The 19043-nt window shown below is 34.8% G+C and overlaps 3 protein-coding genes across 5 annotated transcripts in view; 2 read left to right on the top strand and 1 right to left on the bottom strand.

The window, feature by feature from the left end:
* The window catches only part of LOC119838793 (beta-arrestin-1), an 83603-nt gene extending 79986 nt beyond the window's left edge, over nucleotides 1–3617 (top strand). The window contains exons 10-14 of one of the 2 annotated variants that reach the window (XM_038364908.1): nucleotides 39–110; nucleotides 563–706; nucleotides 1016–1102; nucleotides 1548–1664; nucleotides 2180–3617. In XM_038364908.1, the coding sequence (XP_038220836.1) occupies nucleotides 39–110; nucleotides 563–706; nucleotides 1016–1102; nucleotides 1548–1664; nucleotides 2180–2267 (508 nt within the window). In that variant the 3' untranslated portion in view covers nucleotides 2268–3617. The remainder of the gene's footprint in view (nucleotides 1–38; nucleotides 111–562; nucleotides 707–1015; nucleotides 1103–1547; nucleotides 1665–2179) is intronic. The other variant, XM_038364910.1, reaches the window with a different exon arrangement.
* Nucleotides 3618–5474: 1857 nt separating this feature from the next.
* On the top strand, nucleotides 5475–13715 carry LOC119838861 (U2 snRNP-associated SURP motif-containing protein). The gene is made up of 17 exons (XM_038365005.1): nucleotides 5475–5791; nucleotides 6097–6190; nucleotides 7007–7196; nucleotides 7527–7689; nucleotides 7959–8124; nucleotides 8353–8516; nucleotides 8933–8998; nucleotides 9083–9126; nucleotides 9290–9510; nucleotides 9639–9750; nucleotides 10123–10365; nucleotides 10734–10920; nucleotides 11306–11495; nucleotides 12298–12490; nucleotides 12641–12818; nucleotides 12987–13126; nucleotides 13427–13715. Exons 1-17 carry the CDS (start codon nucleotides 5717–5719, stop codon nucleotides 13638–13640), a joined length of 2640 nt encoding a protein of 879 aa, XP_038220933.1. The 5' UTR covers nucleotides 5475–5716; the 3' UTR covers nucleotides 13641–13715.
* A 984-nt stretch (nucleotides 13716–14699) lies between these two features.
* Nucleotides 14700–19043, bottom strand: part of LOC119838860 (kinesin-like protein KIF21A) — a 19402-nt gene continuing 15058 nt past the window's right edge. Inside the window, exons 26-27 of one of the 2 annotated variants that reach the window (XM_038365004.1) lie at nucleotides 17942–18317; nucleotides 14700–17188 (exon numbers count right to left, since the gene is read on the bottom strand). In XM_038365004.1, coding sequence (XP_038220932.1) covers nucleotides 18275–18317 — 43 coding nt within the window. In that variant the 3' untranslated portion in view covers nucleotides 14700–17188; nucleotides 17942–18274. The remainder of the gene's footprint in view (nucleotides 17189–17941; nucleotides 18318–19043) is intronic. The other variant, XM_038365003.1, reaches the window with a different exon arrangement.

Here is a 19043-nt window from a genome sequence, read left to right as displayed (position 1 = left end):
GTTTAGTTTTTGTTAAAGATAATATTTTTTTTAATTAGGCAAAGCATGGGAAGAGATTTTGAAATGCCGTTTATCGGATTATTCAGTAAGAATAAGAAATATAAGCCTGTGTAAGTCTATTGCGAGTGAAAACTTGTAAAAAACATTTCATTCTCAATTAGGAAAACCATAGTTGAGAAAAATGTATGTCTATAACCGCATCTATTCAATTCCATACACTTTGGGTGACATTGATTTGTTTTTCTTTTTTTATTTTATTTGTAATGAAGTTACTAATAAACGGTTTTGAGTGAATTTGCTTAATTTTTGTGTGAGTTTTTGTTGAATCTCGTGGAAAATACTAATGTACTCTGCGTATTTTGAAACCTTTATTTTGGTTAAGTATTTATTCAAATCATAAGTATCTCTAGAAAGCATGTCGCGTTATCTTTTTTAATAATAAAGAAAAATTACTTCATGGGAAAATTACTTTTTGTTATATTTTTATTATTAGAAAATATTTCTACTATTGAAATCTTTGTAATTTATTTTTATATGGTTTCTCTTAATATTATTTTAACAGAGAAGGCTGTCCCGTGGGTCCAGGGTTCACGCTGAGCAAGGTGTTCACACTAACACCTCTTTTGGCCAATAATAAGGACAAATGGGGTCTAGCACTTGATGGCCAACTGAAGCATGAAGACACTAATCTCGCTTCAAGCACATTGTAAGTAAATTGGATATTTATAAACATCTAATTATAGTTAAGATCTACATACATATATAAAGCAGACGAGTTCGTTGTTTACACGCGCTAAACAAAGGAACTACTGAACCAGTTAAATTTTTTTTTTCAAATCTTTTCAGAAAATTTTGAGTAACAAACTATCAAATCTTTTCTCTTCATAATTTTTTTTTGTTGGTATATATTATTCTCCAATTCCATATTTTTCTCCTATAGCTAAAGTGTCAACGATCATAGTTTTATTATGACCAAATTATAACAATGTGTTTACTTTTGTTGTGACAATTTCAGGATAGCGGATCCTTCGCAGCGCGAGAACCTTGGAATTATTGTACAGTACAAAGTAAAGGTCAAATTGTGTTTGGGACCACTGGGAGGGTATGTATTTACTTCTTTAAAAAAGCCGACGGGCAAACGCAAGTATTTCTATAGTTCATGTGTGTTTCTGATGCGTAAGCTACATAACATGAAATGCCAAGTATCATCAAAATCCGTTCAGTGGTTTTCGTGTCTATCATATTTATCTACATGCAAAATTTCAGCCCTATCGATCTAGCAGTTTAGACGGTGCGTTCACAGATCACTTTATCTTACGTTCTATCTGTTCATCCCGGCTTCGTCCGTGGTATATAGCCTATGCCACTCAGTGAAGTGTAGTTTTCTAATATTACAAGAATTTTAGAAATCTGTCCATTAGTCTATGAGTGGAAACGTCCAAACATACTTTCAAATATTTCCTCGTTATAATATTAGTAAAGAACTTTTTAATATATCGTTATATATTAGTGAATAGTATATTTATATTTATAATGTGTGGTTCCAGCGACCTGAGCGCGGAGCTGCCGTTCATCCTGATGCACCCGAAGCCGGAGGAGGAGCCGCGCGCCGCGCCCGACCCCGCGCCCGCCGACCACGACCTCATACAGCTCGACCCGCACCCGTCTGTACCCTCACTCACATACTAGCCTCCACCCGCATGGAATACGCCTATAATTACCTTAACGCTAGCTCGCATCGCACGCAGCGGAAATTTTCAATGGAAAAAAATGTCCCCCGATTTCAAAATATTATTCATTGGTGCTCCGCTCCTAATGGTCTTAGCGTATTGATATATATATAGCCTTCCTCAATAAATGGGCTAACTAACATTGAAATAATTTTTCAAGTCGGACCAATAATTCCTGAGATTAGCACGTTCAACCAAACAAACAAACTCTTTAGCTTTATAAGATAAATTAATACAGATACCGATTTGCTTACATCAAAAAAACATCATAGTTATATAATGTAATTAATTTAGCCACAAATGTAAATTTAAAATTAATTAATCTAAGTTCATTTGTCTTTAGACGCATATTATGAATAAAATGCAGCTCACATACAAGCTGTGTATCTTCTCACCAGATGAGATGATTGTAGGAACAAAACATGACAACATACGAACTTTGTTTACAGAAACGAAAATGGGCAAGAACAAGACGACGACATAATCTTCGAAGACTTCGCCCGCCTCAGGCTGAAAGGCGCGGACGCTGATGCTTGAACATTATGCTAACAGCGCTCTCTTAATGAACTACATTCTACATTTTGTTATACCAAACGCACAATTGTATCATAATTAATGTTTTTTTATAAATGGCAACATTGTTTTATGTTCCATCGAATGATCGTACTACAGAAATATTCAGTGTTACCATCCTTAGAGAAAAGTATTATAATCTGTGTTAAAATATATATGGTAAAATCATGTACTCGCATATACGGTCGATGATTAATATTTATTTCAAAGTTTTATATGAACGGCAATGTTCAATTAACCCCGTATATCTCCGACCAACTAAACGACCTCCATATTTTTTTTTTGTATAAATAACGATATCAATTACGAATTGTGGTAAAAACATTACCTATTTACCTATGCGAGTTAAATATTTAATTTAAGGCGTTTGGATTTTTCAAACGATAGAAAAAACCAAGTATTTTTATAATCTATGGATAGCAAAGATAATTTTTTAAACGAAACATTTAGAATTCCATGTAGTTTATTAGGCGAGCGTCTGTGCCCTAAATAGATGCGTAATTGTTAATGCAAACAGGAACAAACTTAGATCCCCTGTACAGTGTATAGAGTATTTGTCTATTACGCTATTTTTAATATCAAATATTATTTGTATATTTTTATTTGTAATGCACTGCAATAGAGTGGAAGAAAGTTACGGTTTTTCCTTCGTTAGATGATTGTTTAACTTCGTGCATACAAGCGTTTTTACTTGACCCCTATGCACGAAGTATTAGGTATTTTCAAATTATTATTAAATTTAAAAAATATTTAATGTATATTGAATGTGTTTATTTGTAATTGTAGCTTTATCATTATACGAGTACAAGTTTAGTTAATAATTTTAAATGTATTTTTTTATTCATCTGTCATTGGCCAATCATTCATTTCTTATAGGTATAGTACAATGTTTTGGTAATGTGCATTTAATAGAATAAATGTGTTTTGTACCTCAATGTAATTTACTTTATCGAAGTAGTCGTGTTATATAGTTCTTTATTGTTAATGTTGGTGAATTGAATTATATTGAACAAAATCAATAACATAATAGTATATTTTATTACATACATTATGAGATAGTGATCCTAATAAGGCGATTAATTAAAAGTAAGACATATACTGCCGCGGTACTACGGCTTTCGACATAGATTCATTAAGAGTACTAAATATTGTCTGTCGTTGAATATTAAAATAGCGAGCCCGTTTAGAAATACGACATATTACCAGCGACTTTCTTAACCAGTCAAATTTATTTAATGTGGGTGAACTCAATTTATGATCTTGTATTGAGTTGAGGTTATCGTAATTTATACTTAAAATAAAACATATTAAAAATTCGTGTTTCATTTTCAGTCACAAATCAATTCAGCTCATTTAAATACAATTAATTTAAGATGAAAAATTTCAACTACAATTCTTTCTTTTTCATTTTCATATTTTATTAGACATTTTTTGTAAAATAGATTTGTAACTGTAATTTATTTCACATTATTCCTAGATAGATTTAAGCTTTACCTATGCACAAACTATAGATTTACATACAGTCTTTTAATGTGTTACCCGTCGTTTATTTATTTACTGTACAGTTTAATATCATACATTTTCATCATTAAACAATTTTAGATACAACTTTTTATTAACTATATTAGTCGAAATTATGTAAATAGAGTATTGCAGCTATTTACCAAGAAATTTAATCACTAATCATAACGAAATTAAGTTTGTCGTAGATTTTATATCGTTCATTGATTATTTTAAAAATCATATTTTATATTATATAACATTCATAAACTTAATTATAGCAACTTACAATTTTTTTAATGAAAAGGTAAACGCGAACGATTATAACATCAGAGGCTTTTATAAATATTTGTTTAATCGATGTACAGATATTTTAAATTTTTCACTTTCATAAATAATGTGTATTTGGTTTGTAATATTTAAGATGTATGTTATTTGCATTACGTAAAATCTTTAATATTTCCAAGCAATGCAAAACAATGCTGTAATATGAGAAATTCACAAAAATATATTGATTTTGCATCGAAAAATTTTTTGATGTATTTTTTTTTTCAATAAATGATACTACTATATTAATTGAGATGTTTTATTTCGTTTTTTTGTGTGTAGGTAGCATTAATAATGAAAATGAGTTGATATTATAATGGATAACAAGCGGGTCCACACAGCGGCTTCACGCGGCACATGCCTCGCCACACACTTGGCAGCTTGCTCGCTCTATGTTGCCATTCAGTGTTTATGCCATAATGTTTACAATACATGGTTTCAGAGCCTTCGTAACTTAGACAAGAAAGAAGATAAGATATAACCGTTGCATTAAAAACTAACACGCGAGATTATGGACGACTGACGGAGATTAGAATCGCTTCACGCTCCTATTTATGTGTATTTTTAAAACGAACCAAACCTATCATATCGAATGCCCTTTTTCAATTTCACGCTTTCACATCGATAGAATGAGTCTACTAAGTAGTATGTTACGGACCTTAATTCGACAGATTAATGTTTGCAGTTTTATAGTGAGACCTATACAATATATATTATTAAGAATTTTTTGAAATTAAGTTGCATAGGATTATATTACAATAAACTAGTTTTTTATCTTCTTTCGCACAGTTGAAGAAAAAAAACGTCGCGGGGTTTTATCCGCATTGTTCCTGTCCCAAAGGGATTTCGGAATAAAAACTCACACTATATTTATACCAAATTTAACTCACATCGAGTAGACCGATAGTGTTATTTACACATTTTTAATTTTAGGACGCATTAATTATAATTATATTTGAAGGTTTTATGGGTTGCGATCATAATTAATAGTAATTCAAGTATGACTACTGCAGTTTTGTTTATTAATTAATTGACAATATTTAAAAACAAATATTTACGTGTATTAAAAGTACATAGTTCAAGTTACATTGTGATCAGCTGCAGTAGTAGGAAAATTTCATGTCATAAAAATATATATAACAGTAATTATCTACATAATAGATAGATCACTTAAAATTGGGTATATCAATATGGCCTACCTACGTTAGATAGATTCTAACATAGGTAATATTAACTGTACTTTTCATAGACTAGTCTATTTTCTTATTGGTCTGTGTAGGTACCATGCTCTGTAGTTTCTAGTTTACAGTCATTTGTCAATTTGACGTCAACCATCAAAACTAAGTTAGTTTGTGGTATCATACAGAGAGGTTATTAATGATATAGTTGTTTGGAATTTATACGTATTCATTCATATATTCAATAGCTTAAAATTATAATTTTTTAGAGTAAACGTACTTTAATAAGTAATTTAAATAATGAAGATGATTAATACAACTTAGAGATTTATTCATTGATCCCGGCTAAATGACTGTGTTAGATCGTCTCATTCAGATATTATGTGTTAAATGTAATTTATCATCACAATGAGTGGACGCGGTTTAACGAAAAAAGAGCTTGAAGAGTTGAGGAAGAAGGAAGAAGAGGAAGCAGCAGCTCATGTTAGTATTACCATAATATACCATGCAAACATAAAATAATATCATCTAAAAAGTTTACATTCGTCTAAAAAACGTTCCAAATTTTTAGCTTGTATTCAATATACCTAGGTTTTCAGTTTACGTGATGTAATTAATAATAATTTTTTTTAAGAAATATTGATTCAAACAGTAACAACTTTCTGTTTTTTATCATAGTGCTTACTTTTGCTTGCGGAAGTTTGATGTAATTATTTTGAGAATTAATATTTTACATTTATTATTTAACCATTAATTATTATGTTTATACATGTAACATTTTTGAACAGGTATTCAAGGAGTTTGTGGAAACATTTCAAGAAGTACCTAGCACTACTTCTAAGGTTTGGGTGAAAGCTGGAACTTATGATGCAGGGGCCAGAAGTAAGTTATTGAAAATTAACAAAAAATTGTATCACTATATGGTCTAAAAATTTGTTGACTCATTGCATGTTTGATTATGACTTCAAATAAGTTATTTATTGTTGCAATGGTCTTCATGATTGTTGGTGGTTATTGGTTCAAGGTTCCTTGAATAAATGTTAAACTAGCTGTGACCTGCGGTTGAAACCGCGTAAGCGTGCTGCGTAACCGTATCCCGTAGGAATATCGGTATAAAAAGTGCCTATGTGTTATTTCAGTTGTCCAGCTATCTACGAAGCAAAATAGTATTATTATTCACCAATAGATGTCAGGAAAAAAAAAACACGAATAAAACACGAATATGACATTATTTCAGTTGTCCAGCTATCTACGAAGCAAAATAGTATTATCATTCACCAATAGATGTCAGGAAAAAAAAAACACGAATAAAACACGAATATGACATTTTCTAAAAAAAATTCCTAGCTAGATCGATTTATCGCCCCCGAAACCCCCTGTATACTAAATTTCATGAAAATCGTTGGAGCCGATTCCGAGATTCCAATTATATATATATATATATATATGTATATATATATACAAGAATTGCTCGTTTAAAGGTATAAGATAAATAGACTAGCTGTGGCCCATGGTTTCACTTACCTTATACATGACATAATCAAAGCAGAAATAAATTTAAAATTTGAACCAATAGTAACCAACAGTTCCTGAGATTAGTGTGTTCAATCAAAGAAACTCTTCAGCTGTACATTATTAGCATAGATTAATAATACTGCATCATCAGGTATGCAGATAAAACCAATTACTTGTTTCCAGAGGAAGATACATCAGAAAGGGGTAAGCTTTACAAGCCAGTGTCTCGGCTGGATGAGAAGCGGAGTGTCTCGGAGGCTGAGGTGGTCCGGAACCTCGCCCAGAGACCAGAGCCACCCGGCAGACCTCGCAATAAAAAGGGCAATGATAAGAAAAAGAGCAACTTAGAATTGTTCAAAGAGGAACTGAGACAGTTAGTTGAAGATATGATTCATAGATATAAATCAACTCAGGATTTACTTATAAATATTCATAGACTCATATGTTGTATCTTTACAAGTGATCATCTCATGGTACACCAAATGTCTTTCTATAGCTTTTCCATTGAGATAATCTGGTGATATTTCATTAGCATCATTCTAATAGTAGCATCATTCTAAAGTAGTCTACAATTTTACTTAAATATAATTTGAAATGATATGGTCATGGGATGATTATGGCCAGTCGTTTGTGATAACACATTCATTGAATTATTTGCGACATTTATGTATTAATTATACTAATATGTTAATCATATTTTCAGAATTCAAGAAGAGAGATCAGAGCGTCATAAATACAAGAATGTGCTTCGTGACCGAGGTATTGTTGGGCCTGAACCTATCGTTGATAATATTCCTGATGTAGGCTCATACGACACTGGTGATCCTAACACCACGAATTTGTATCTGGGCAACTTGAATCCAAAGGTATGTCAAATTAATTTTAAAGGAATTTTTTATTTAAAAGATATATTTTACTTTTAGTTGGAGGTGTTTTACTTTCAGTAACTGTTTTTTTTATGTAGAGTAAGTAATTGTTTATTTATTTAGTGTGTGTTTGAAGAAGTAGAGCATTGACAATCAAGAATTGAAATACTATTATAAATATTTTGTAGAATCAACTATGGAATTATTGCATTCAGAAGAAACTGTGACGCTCATTTGATTATCTTAAAAATATGTATTTCGAATTACAGATAACAGAACAGCAATTGATGGAGATATTCGGTCGATATGGACCACTCGCCAGCATTAAGATAATGTGGCCGAGATCTGATGAGGAGAAAGCGCGGGGTAGGAACTGCGGTTTCGTCGCGTTCATGTCGCGTAAGGATGGTGAAAGAGCGCTCAGAAATATTAATGGTATATATTCTTTATTAAATACAGTCAATTTATTGATTAATTTTAAGACGAAAAAAAAAACATAGCACTGTAAACCAAAGTAACAAATATTTGATCAATTAATTAATATCAATATTGAATGTCATAATTTTAAATTCCCTATGTTTATTCTTTGAATTAGTTAATTCACTCTGTTTCGAAGTCTACGTATTGATTGGAAATTTAATACATTTTTTGCAATTCACACAGGCAAAGAGATAATGAACTACGAGATGAAGCTAGGCTGGGGTAAAGCGGTGTTAATCCCTCCCGTGCCTATCTATATTCCGCCGGCGCTGCATCACCCCACCAAGCCGCCGCCGCCCTCCGGCCTACCATTCAATGCGCAGCCGCCGAAACACTTGAGGGATAAGGTATAACTCACAAAATCTCGCAATATTTCACAAAATTCAGTACGATCTAGCAAGATAAAATAGACAATATCTCACAAAACCTGGCAATTTATCGGAAGATACAAATAGTACACACATCAAAGATAAAACTCCACAAATGAAGCAACTAATGGAATATATCGTAAACGGTTACATCTATAACATCATTCGTTCATTCCGCTAGTAGTTACACGACCTCGCGAGTACTGCCAAGATCTCAAAAGATCTCGCCAGATCTCTCAAAATCACTCAAAATTATATTAAACATCACAAAACCCAGTAAAATCTCACAACAACAAACAATATTCCACAATACCTTGTGTATTTACCTACATAATACAAACAGTTCATTCACATTATATTAATTCAGACTTCATCTTAATTAAATTTTCTCACAGATACCTCGTATTCGACCCGGTGAATATTACCCGAGCGATCCCGAAGATAAGAACACATATGAACAGGTAACTACTCCAATTAAATATATACACCATGAGTATAATTTCCAAAAGATATTAATTGTATTAATAGTATCGTTTTTCTTACAGATTTTATCCCAGTCGATTGTCAAAGTGGTCATCCCAACAGAAAGGTAAAATAATTAACTCTTGATTTTAAATTTAGTTTAAAAATCATTTTGATATTTGGCATAGTCTTTCCTAGATTCTTATTTTTTGACTTGTCAAAATTGTGACAGTCGTCTCTGCTAGAAAAAAAAAACAATTTCAAACTTAGAAAATTCTGGAATGTTCCAGAAACATCCTGATGCTGATCCACCGGATGGTCGAGTTCGTGATACGCGAGGGGCCGATGTTCGAAGCGATCATAATGAACAAGGAGATGAGCAACCCGTTCTTTAGTTTCCTTTTCGAGAACCAGTCGCCGGCGCACATCTACTACCGGTGGAAGCTGTTCTCGATGCTGCAGGGAGATTCGCCGAAGCAATGGTCCCCGGATGACTTTAGGATGTTTAAAGGTTTTTTTTAAAGAAATTTGCGAGTAATACTTCTTCATAATGGTTTGAAGGCTATCCTATCACTAAACTGCACTTTAAACTTAGTTTTTTTTCTATTTTATTAATCAATCTTATGGATGTATATCCAGGTGGCTCAGTGTGGCGTCCGCCAGTAATGAATCTGTATACGGCTGGGATGCCGGATGAGCTGGTGGAAGAAGAAGACGCCAAAGAGAATATACGGGGCACACTGTCTAATAAGTAAGTTTATTGTATAGTCATATTTCTATGACTTAAATGCAGCATGTAATATTCTATTACTTTTCGCTTTTCCCGTCCTCTTTGAATGGTTAAAATCGCCCGCTTTGTAATGAACTTTTTTGATAATGTTTTGAACATTATCCAGTTGTTTCCGATTTTTGTTTTACTATATAGGTTTTAATTTGCGTTATTCTCTTCAAGACTGGAAATCCATCCCGTTTGTGGGGTTATTAGTAACGTCTCCAGTCGATCTCATTGGCCTACATATCTAAAATAAATAAAATAAAATAATCTGAAAAACTGTCTTTCTAATTCTCTACTAGCCTTCTACTTACAGCCAAAAACTTATATGCCACAATATAAAATTTGCAGCCAACGCGACCGGCTCGAAGACATAATCCGCCACCTGACCCCCACCCGCAGCAGTGTGGGCGAGGCCATGGCGTGGTGCCTGGAGCACGCGGAGGCGGCCGGCGAGGTGGCGCAGTGCCTCGCCGAGGCGCTGTCCGGGGACAAGACGCCCGCGCACAAGCGCGTCGCGCGGCTCTACCTGCTGTCCGACATACTGCACAACGCGGGCGCCAAGCTCACCAATGCGAGCGCGTTTCGCAGCGCGTGAGTGGGACTACTGTATTGTATGCTAGCTGTTCGTCTCGGCTCCGCCCGTGGTACACGTATAGCCTATGTCACTCCACTGAGTTGCAGCTTTACAATGGTGAAAGAATTTTTTTAAATCGGTCCAGTAGTAGTTTTTGTATGAAACGTTACAAGCATACAAAAATACAAAGGTATCCTCTGAATAATATCAATGTAGATAATAATATAATAGACATTTGTATATAAAAAAGGAAAGGAAATAAAAATAAAAACAAAATGGTAGGTCACCCAAAAAAATTTAATTGTTATATTCAGATTCCCTGAATAACACGTAAACACAACAGTTAATAAGGACAGTAAATAAATTTGTTTTAATTCCCTGGTAGTTTCCAGCAGCGCCTGCCGGAGATAATGCGCCAGTGCCACGTGGCTTGGCGCGAGATGAGCTCCCGGATCCAGCAGGAGGGGTTCCGCGCGCGGGTCACCCGCATCCTGCAGGCCTGGGCCGACTGGGCGGTCTACCCCACCGACCTGCTGCTGCACATCAACGACCTGTTCCTGGGGCAAGAGAAGGTGGGTCTGTGGCTGGGGATGGAGGAGAGGGCTATACAATCATACATATTAGTGTGTAAATCAACATGCTATGCTAACCGCACTAAGCAGAATGAGGGATGATAATATATAGTTGTAATTATAGGTGAGCAAACGATTATAATTTCGTCAAATGAAACTATTATTTATATCAAAAGCATCAAATACACTGGTCTCCATTATCCCTTGCCGAATAAGCAATGTGCCAGTTGAACTCAGGTCATGCAAATATATCAGAAAGACAATAATTTTAGTCTTTATTCAATAGAAAATTGTTTTCTACTACTTTGGCTTTTTTATTTGTACAATTGTGTTCAGATGAATAATTTAAATTAAATTTTGATTTTTTTTTAATTTCTTAACTTAGGAGGGTGGTACAGTGAGCGGCGAGCCCGTCGAGGGTCGGCAGTGGGAGGGGTCGCGCTCGGGGTCGGCGTCGCCGCGCTCGGAGGGGTCCGCGGGGTCGGAGGGGTCGGGCCCGCTGGACGGCGCCGCGCTGCGCCGCCTCGCGTCGCAGCGCGGGCCCGTGCGCTTGGACGACATCGATGGCGTGCCAGGTTAGTGTGGAGGAGGCTCCATTATGATCATTTTAGTGCAGAGTACCTAGGGAGATGAATTAAAGTTTCTAGCCAAATGAAATTATTATATTATCGTCATCATCAGCCGATACATACTACTACACTCCCACTGCTGGGACACAGGTCTTCTATGAGGGTAATGGTTATTTTATATACATAAAGTAGTCATAAGGATCTTTTGTAAGTGTTTGACATCGACATGGGGGCATGAAAGAACGGCTGCTTGAATTTAGTAACGAAGCCTGTATGTCGATCATATAGTTTTTAGGAAACTACCCATTTTTCTTGAGTGCGTGAGCGAGGTTGTTCGTTTAAAGGTAGGTAAGTTAAGTAAGGAACAATATTTTTGAAACATCTCAGCCGCATCAAACAACACAACAATATTTCATTAAATTAAATTTAATTAAATGAGTGTTTACAAGATGGTAGTGTTCGTTTCTAATTTCACCCCGCGCCTGAAGGCCCTTGTGGCGCTGGGTAATATAGTATACGCTACCAGTTTAACAAAATAAATTCGTGACGCGAGTATGAATTGCTAAAAATATTCTTTGACATGCTTAGAAAGATAAAAGAAAGAAGACTTGGTCCTTCGAACTGGATCCGTGTAAATCTAATCCCACTGTAGGTTTAATGTTGATTTGTAGTAATTTTTATACTCAATCAAACGAATATACACTCTACCACGTATCGGCTATATATCGGTCGTGTGTTTATTGATTTACATTTTGTTTTGGTTGTTTTTAGTATTTGTTCTAATACATTATAATTTTGTGTATTACAGTGGACGAGGACATAGACGGCGTGCCGCTGGAAGCGGACAGCGAGGCGGGCGCGTCGGGCGGGTCGGGGTCGGGCGGGGAGGGGCCCGCCGCCGCCGCCGCCGCCGGCTTCGTGCCCTCGCGCTGGGAGAGCGTGGAGCCCGCGCCGCCCAGCGACGACGCCTCCACCACGCCCGTGCACGCGCAGCCCGAAGGGTGACCAGCCTTCTATATATATATACTGCTTGTCTTGGACTATAGTTTTGTGTCATTTTTGTTTTTGGAAAAGAAGGCGTTCGTTGTTGTCACTTTTGCGTTGTGCTTTTTTTTTGTTTGCACCCTAATTCTCTTTGTGGGTGTCCCCAGGTCGGAGTCCCCGCAGGCGCGGTCGGAGGAGCGCACGCTGTCGCGCGAGACGCTGCGCGACATCGAGGTGCGCGTGCTGAAGTACGCCGACGAGCTGGAGAGCGGCGCGCGCGCCCGCCGCAGCGCGCTCGCGCCGCACCAGCAGATACACCACTACCGCAGGAAGCTCATCAAGAAGGTACGCGCGCCCCTCCCCCGCACTGCGCACTGCGCACTGCACACTGCAGTACGCCTGCAAGCTTACAATTTTTTAATTAGACCTCCAAGGGGGTGAAAAACTGTCCATGTTTATCGCTCTATTTTTGTGTCACGCAAGTTAAAAGTAAATATAAAGTGCGCGTTGCAGGCTCTCCGCGAGGCGAAGGAGCTGAAGGAAGGCGAGGCGGCGTCGCCGCGCGAGGAGGACGCGGTGTCGAGCTGCTCCAAGAAGTCCAAGAAGTCTCGCGAGCCGTCGCTCTCGCCGCCGCTCAAGCGGTCGCGATACGGGTCAATATTTTATCTTAATTTAACGAAATTTTAATTATATTGGGATGCGTACTAATTAGAGATATAGATATATGTGAGGCCTTTGCCTCTTCGGTGGGCAAATAAAATATATTGTGTATGTTTAAGTATGGTATATTTAGTAAAATGTATTTTATTATAACTTCTCTAAAAGAGATAAAATAGAAGAGTTAATTATTGAAATCTGTAGTACTCAATCTTTATCATTTTTCTTGGTTCTTTTAACACTTATTACACACTTTAAACATAAAAATATTTATTGATTTTTATGTTTGCTTTTAGTGAACGCAAATCGCGTTCAAGGTCAAGATCGCGAGAGCGAGACAGAGAATTGGACAGATCTCGAGACAGAGAGCGGGACAGAGATCGCGATAGAGAGAGGGAAAGAGAGAGAGATAGGGAACGCGACCGGGAGAGAGAAAGACGGAGACGATCCCCGGCCACGCCCCCAGCACATCATCGAAAGCACTCCAAACATGCGAAATATAAATACTGATGTTTGAGACTTGTAACATATAAAATAAATTGTATCATGACGGAACTGTTTCCTTTTTTTGAGCTTGTATTTATGTATCCAGTAATAAACTTTTAAGTTCGCCAGTCTAATGAAAAACTGTGATCACGGGTGATCACCACACAGGATCACGGGTGGCCGAGGCTAGGCGTTGCTACGGTTAGGTAAGAACGCAGGTTCGAATTCTGCCTCGTGATCAATTTTTTTCTATTCTTTCAAAATTTCTCATTTATAAAGCATTTCAATGCTATAAAACTAAAAATTAAATTTAACAAAGGCCGCGTTCCATCGATACAATATTGTAATCGTTGAAATAATGTTTCGTATTGGTTGTGATGGTTCTTAATCATCTCAATAGATGGCGTGGGGTGCCCCTTAGGCACATGAAGCCGAAAGAGTAGAAGAAATTCGATTACTGTGGCAGGATCACGCGTGGCCGAGAGGCTAGGCGTTGCTACGGTTAGGCAAGAAACGCAGGTTCAAATCCTGCCTCGTGATCAAATTTTTTTTATTCTTTCAAAATTTCTCATTAATTAAATTATTCCAATATACCACTGGCTAAACCAAACTCAAATTCATTCCCTATCTCCATACGTGCAACTAACGAAGTGTCAGTCTGGAGGAAGAGAGATAGAATGCATGTTTCTGATGACTTCACATAAACGGAAGCAACCGGGTTTTACAGTCTAATTTTTTCGGTTTATTAATCTGGAAATAAAATTAATCAATATACACATATTAAAAGTGTGATTCAACTCATTTCAATTTAATTTGAATAACTTTTAATTATAATGAAATAAATAAAACGGCCAACACATATTTCATATCTTTATTTAAAAACTTTCCAAAATTAATCTAAAATAAAAATTCGAAGAAAATCCATAAATCCCATAGCTAACATAAAATTGTGATAAGCTAACATTAGAAATTGAACATTTTTATGCAGTACGCGAAATAAACGTGAAAACCAATACGTTTGTTAAGTTGTTTATCCTATAAATATATAAAATTTTGTAAATTGCCCAGTCTAATAATTCATACACGATATTGTCTATTGCACATTAATTCATAGCATTTTAATATTTCGATGATTAAAATAAAAGGCAATCTCAAATGAAAATGCATACAATTGTTAACAATGATTTGACTAGTAATAATGCTGATTATAATATAACGAGATTCAATATTTAAAACGAAAACTATCTGGACACAAAGCCACTTAAATTTTTTCAGTCAATATTTACTTTATAATGCGCACACAGATTATACATTTTTCAATAATCTAAACTAAAATAAACCGTGAAACACAAATAAAAAAAATTCGTTAAGTTCATTTAAATTCTTAAAATAATAACATTATATAAATCATCTTTAAAACTTAAGTCTATAAAATCACACAAAAGCAGAGCCTGGTGAGTAGTTAACGGTTTAGTGGGTTAAATTGTACCAAACAGAAAAAGGAACATACACAAAAATAATACTGATATGGAACACATTAATTAAATACTAAGAACATAATAATAATAAAATAATGAAAGATACGCCCCGTACTTTCAAAAGACCGAATGAAAACAACTTGGAATATTTTTAAGAGCTGATGGAATGCGGTTTCTATTTAGATAAAATATATAAAATGAAGGGAGACGCAGGCGATTTCTCTTGAATGTACGGTGAATACAACATTTCAAAATAATTTGGATAATTTTCTTACACATTGTAATTTCGACAATTATATTCACTTAAATAATTAATTCAAATAACAATTCCGAAATATTAACTTAAAATTAAATGTATACATTATCATCATTATAAAACATTGAGTTACCCGTAGCGCAGGAATGTAAAAAAATTGTTGATATCAAGTGCTCATAGATCTTGTTTAATCTTACGGATAGAAAATTTCTCAATACTCATTCCATAAGCGCTTTTAGAGTCGTACTATATAAATATAAATTCATACCATATTTTAATTCATTTTTGTATCTCATGATGATAAAATCTTTGACACGAGGAAATATATGAAGGTATTGTGCGTAAAATTTGGCGCAGGAATTGGCTAATACAATTGTTAATTAATTATTATTTAAATGTTTTATTATTAAAATTAAAATTTGAAGCGCAAAAAATTAAGTTATCAATGTAAAAATGAAGAGAAAACCTCTGCCATTAATAAAAGATGAATGAACTGCATTTAATTTGTTAGGATCAGAACATTTATATGCAATTCCTTATTATTTGACGATTTTCATCTACCTATAATTTTTAATTTTTTTTTGAGAATTTACAGTGTAATCAATCAGTTCAACTCATTAGTTACAAAAGAGCATATAAATGTTAGAAGTTGATTTCGTACAAAAAATATATCGAGAATGCAGTTTATTTTATTGTATATAGCGTAACTGTTTAAATCCTAAATTCTTTCATATCCACTATATGCGAGTTTTAATATAATTTGGGACTAATCACAGGAATTAGAAACGCTAAGCTAAGGCCAACTACATTATATATATTTGTTTAAGCTTATTATCTATTGAAGGCCATTTTGTAGTACAAGCTATTCATTTGGGTAAAATATTATGTTTTTTCTTCTAAATATGATTATTACTTACGCTACTTTCCTCTATACATAAATTGTAAAAAAAAAAAAAAAAAAGTCGACACAATTTACGATGACGTCACACAGGAGATCCAACGAAGAATAATATGATTCGTTTCAAGTAGAGAGAAATAATTATATTCAATTGCATCGTCTTCATAAAGCTTTCGACTATTATTATTATTAACAGTAAATACTTGATCACATGATTCTAAAAAAATGTGAGTACATTATTTTTTTAATCTTGCCCAATTTAGGTGTAATATTTTAATGTTAATATATTTTAGAAGAAAAATCTTTCACGATTTCAAGATTCTCTGTCTGTCTTTTTTATTATATCACTTAGTTCTGTTCGAATGGTTAAAAATCTTTCTTCTAAATGTATTTAAAGGACAAAACAATAGATACGTACTCTGCTATCATAAAATTAAAAGGTAAAAATTGAGCCTCATAATTGCTACAAAATAATACGTGATTATGTTAATTCATTGTATATGGAATGTTATTCCGTACGTCGCAAATTTTTCGTATAAGTTTCCATATCCGAAAATAAATGTGCAGTCTTTTACTTATAGCATTCGAATAACGTTTTAAGGATTTCTCGAATCACTGAAATCTTGCCTAATATAAGCAGTTCAAATATATTTAATTAATATATCGTTTATTTTCACAAAACTAGTGACATTTTGTGAAATAAATTGACATCTAGATCTTTCTACGTACGATTCATAATCTTATACCAATGAGTACATCATTGTGTCTATCTATTTACTCAAACGAGTAATGGTACAACATCTACAAGGAGTAGGGGGTCTCGTCAAACTGTTCCGCAAGTGTCGGTCATCTCCAGGCGCGGCGCGAGGGTGTGGCGGGTCCCGCACTTTGCGTGTGTCACCTGTTCGCGCGGATACGCCAACAGCGTACGCGCCCGTTGCTGTTCGAAAAATATATGATTCAATAATTGTGTTTTAATGAGGAAAATAAGTAAATTACAAGGAATTATAGACAAAAGAAACGCTTTGAGAAGAAGTCAAACTGAAAAACTGACAATTATATATACATTCAAAGTACACCAAATTTTTTTTTAAGTATCACCAATTCTACTTACAAACATATTCTACATCTAATCAACGATTTGAATAAAATTGTTTACTCAAAGGAAATGTATATCTAATATCGACAGCACTACAATGAAAGCTAAGTCTTAGAGGTGCGATATCACGCCAAGCTATTTGATAGCTCTAACTCTAGACAGAAAGTTGTTAGTGACAAAAATCTGAGATAAAATGTACTGTGAGAAAATATTTCACGAATATGGAATTCTAAAGAAAACTATATTGTGAATTAAATAGAGGAATAGATTAAATAAGAATACAAATTGAAGCACAATGAATTAAAGGAATTTCAAGTTTGGTTTAGGGGTGAAAAAACACAGGTGCAAGTAGCAAAACTGTAAAACAGAGTGACAGGAGAAGGGTTGAAGAGAAGAGATAGGGTTGAACTGTATCAAAACAACCAATGAGTGTTTAGTCATAAAGCGGTGTTGTTGGTCGTCTTGACGTTTGGTCCTTCGAGCCGGACAGGCCTATACATGATAAAAAATACTCAGCTAAGCTTATGTTAGTAATGACAAGTGGTGAAGCAGCGACGGCGTGCGCAAGCTAACTTGGGTATATGCAATACTTACCAAATGTTGAAATATTTTTTCGATGCCAATTCTTTGACACTAGCGAAACACACCGGATGTTAGTTTTTAGAACACTTTATTTAATAACGACGCGTTACGGCTTCTTTTTAAGATTTCCTTTATATATTCATATAACTACATACTACATAGTTAAAATAAATATCGGTACTAAAATATATTAAAAAATACAACTATTTAATACACATTCCGAGTCGTTTTTAAATAATATGTACTTTGCTGTATTTGTATGTTTGTGTGAGTATAATGTAGGTGTGCGTGAACGTGTGTGTATGCGTGTGTATAGGTGTGTGTGTGTGCATGTGTGTGTGTCGCTCACGGCTCGAGGAGAATTCTCCAGGCGCGCACTTCGCCGCCACTGCAACACACTTATTTGTTATTATTTTGTCGAATTTGATTCGTTTATTACTAATTAATATTATTAGACTTAATTTTAATAATAAATTAAGAATAAATTGAAGTACACAAGTTGCTTTGTATAAATTGTTGTGAGAAAATAATTATTTTATTCTTATTTAAATAAACACATGTTAAAGGTTATATGTATGAGGTAAAATTATTTGAGTAATAAATAGTTAAATTTTACGGTGCATATAATGAGAAATGAAAACCAATAGAGGAAAATGTAAGGGAGTATCGGAAAACTAAATAGCGGTACAAGATTTCAATTAAACCGGAGCTGCATAGTTTGGGTATCCTTGTTTTAGGTAGCAAGGCATCACCTTAAATAGGGTTTCCCTTAAAAGGTTTCTTTATTAAAAAAACAAACACGGAAGCAGTCTCACGCAACAATTTTGCTCTTTAACTTTTCAAGAGTGTGGTATCTTGGCCGGTGCGAGCTGGCACAATTCGTTTAGAAGCGCGCTCGACACCTATATTAAAAATCTGTCTGTAGACCTACAAAACGGAACAACAGCGACATTAAAAACCACCCAGCCTTCGGGCTTCCCACAAATCGTCCCAAAAAGAAATAACTGTAATTTAAAATCTACAAGGTTCCGTATTCAAATAAATCGTCCAAAACTCCTTCCGGCCATATGTCTTAAAATGGTGGCTTAAGGTGAGTGAGTTGAGTGAGGTGTGT

Source organism: Zerene cesonia, unplaced genomic scaffold (assembly GCF_012273895.1).
Source record: "Zerene cesonia ecotype Mississippi unplaced genomic scaffold, Zerene_cesonia_1.1 Zces_u005, whole genome shotgun sequence".
NCBI classification, from domain to species: Eukaryota; Metazoa; Arthropoda; class Insecta; order Lepidoptera; family Pieridae; genus Zerene; species Zerene cesonia.
Note: the sequence above shows the minus strand (reverse complement) of the source record. Positions and strands in the feature narration are given on the sequence as shown.

Bases quoted from the DNA above. Each gene is read 5' to 3' on its own strand.
- LOC119838861 (XM_038365005.1), top strand. From the start codon at position 5,717: ATGAGTGGACGCGGTTTAACGAAAAAAGAGCTTGAAGAGTTGAGGAAG. The intron at 6,191-7,006 runs GTAAGTTATTGA...ACTTGTTTCCAG, and splicing joins TTATGATGCAGGGGCCAGAA to AGGAAGATACATCAGAAAGG. The intron at 9,511-9,638 runs GTTTTTTTTAAA...ATGTATATCCAG, and splicing joins TGACTTTAGGATGTTTAAAG to GTGGCTCAGTGTGGCGTCCG.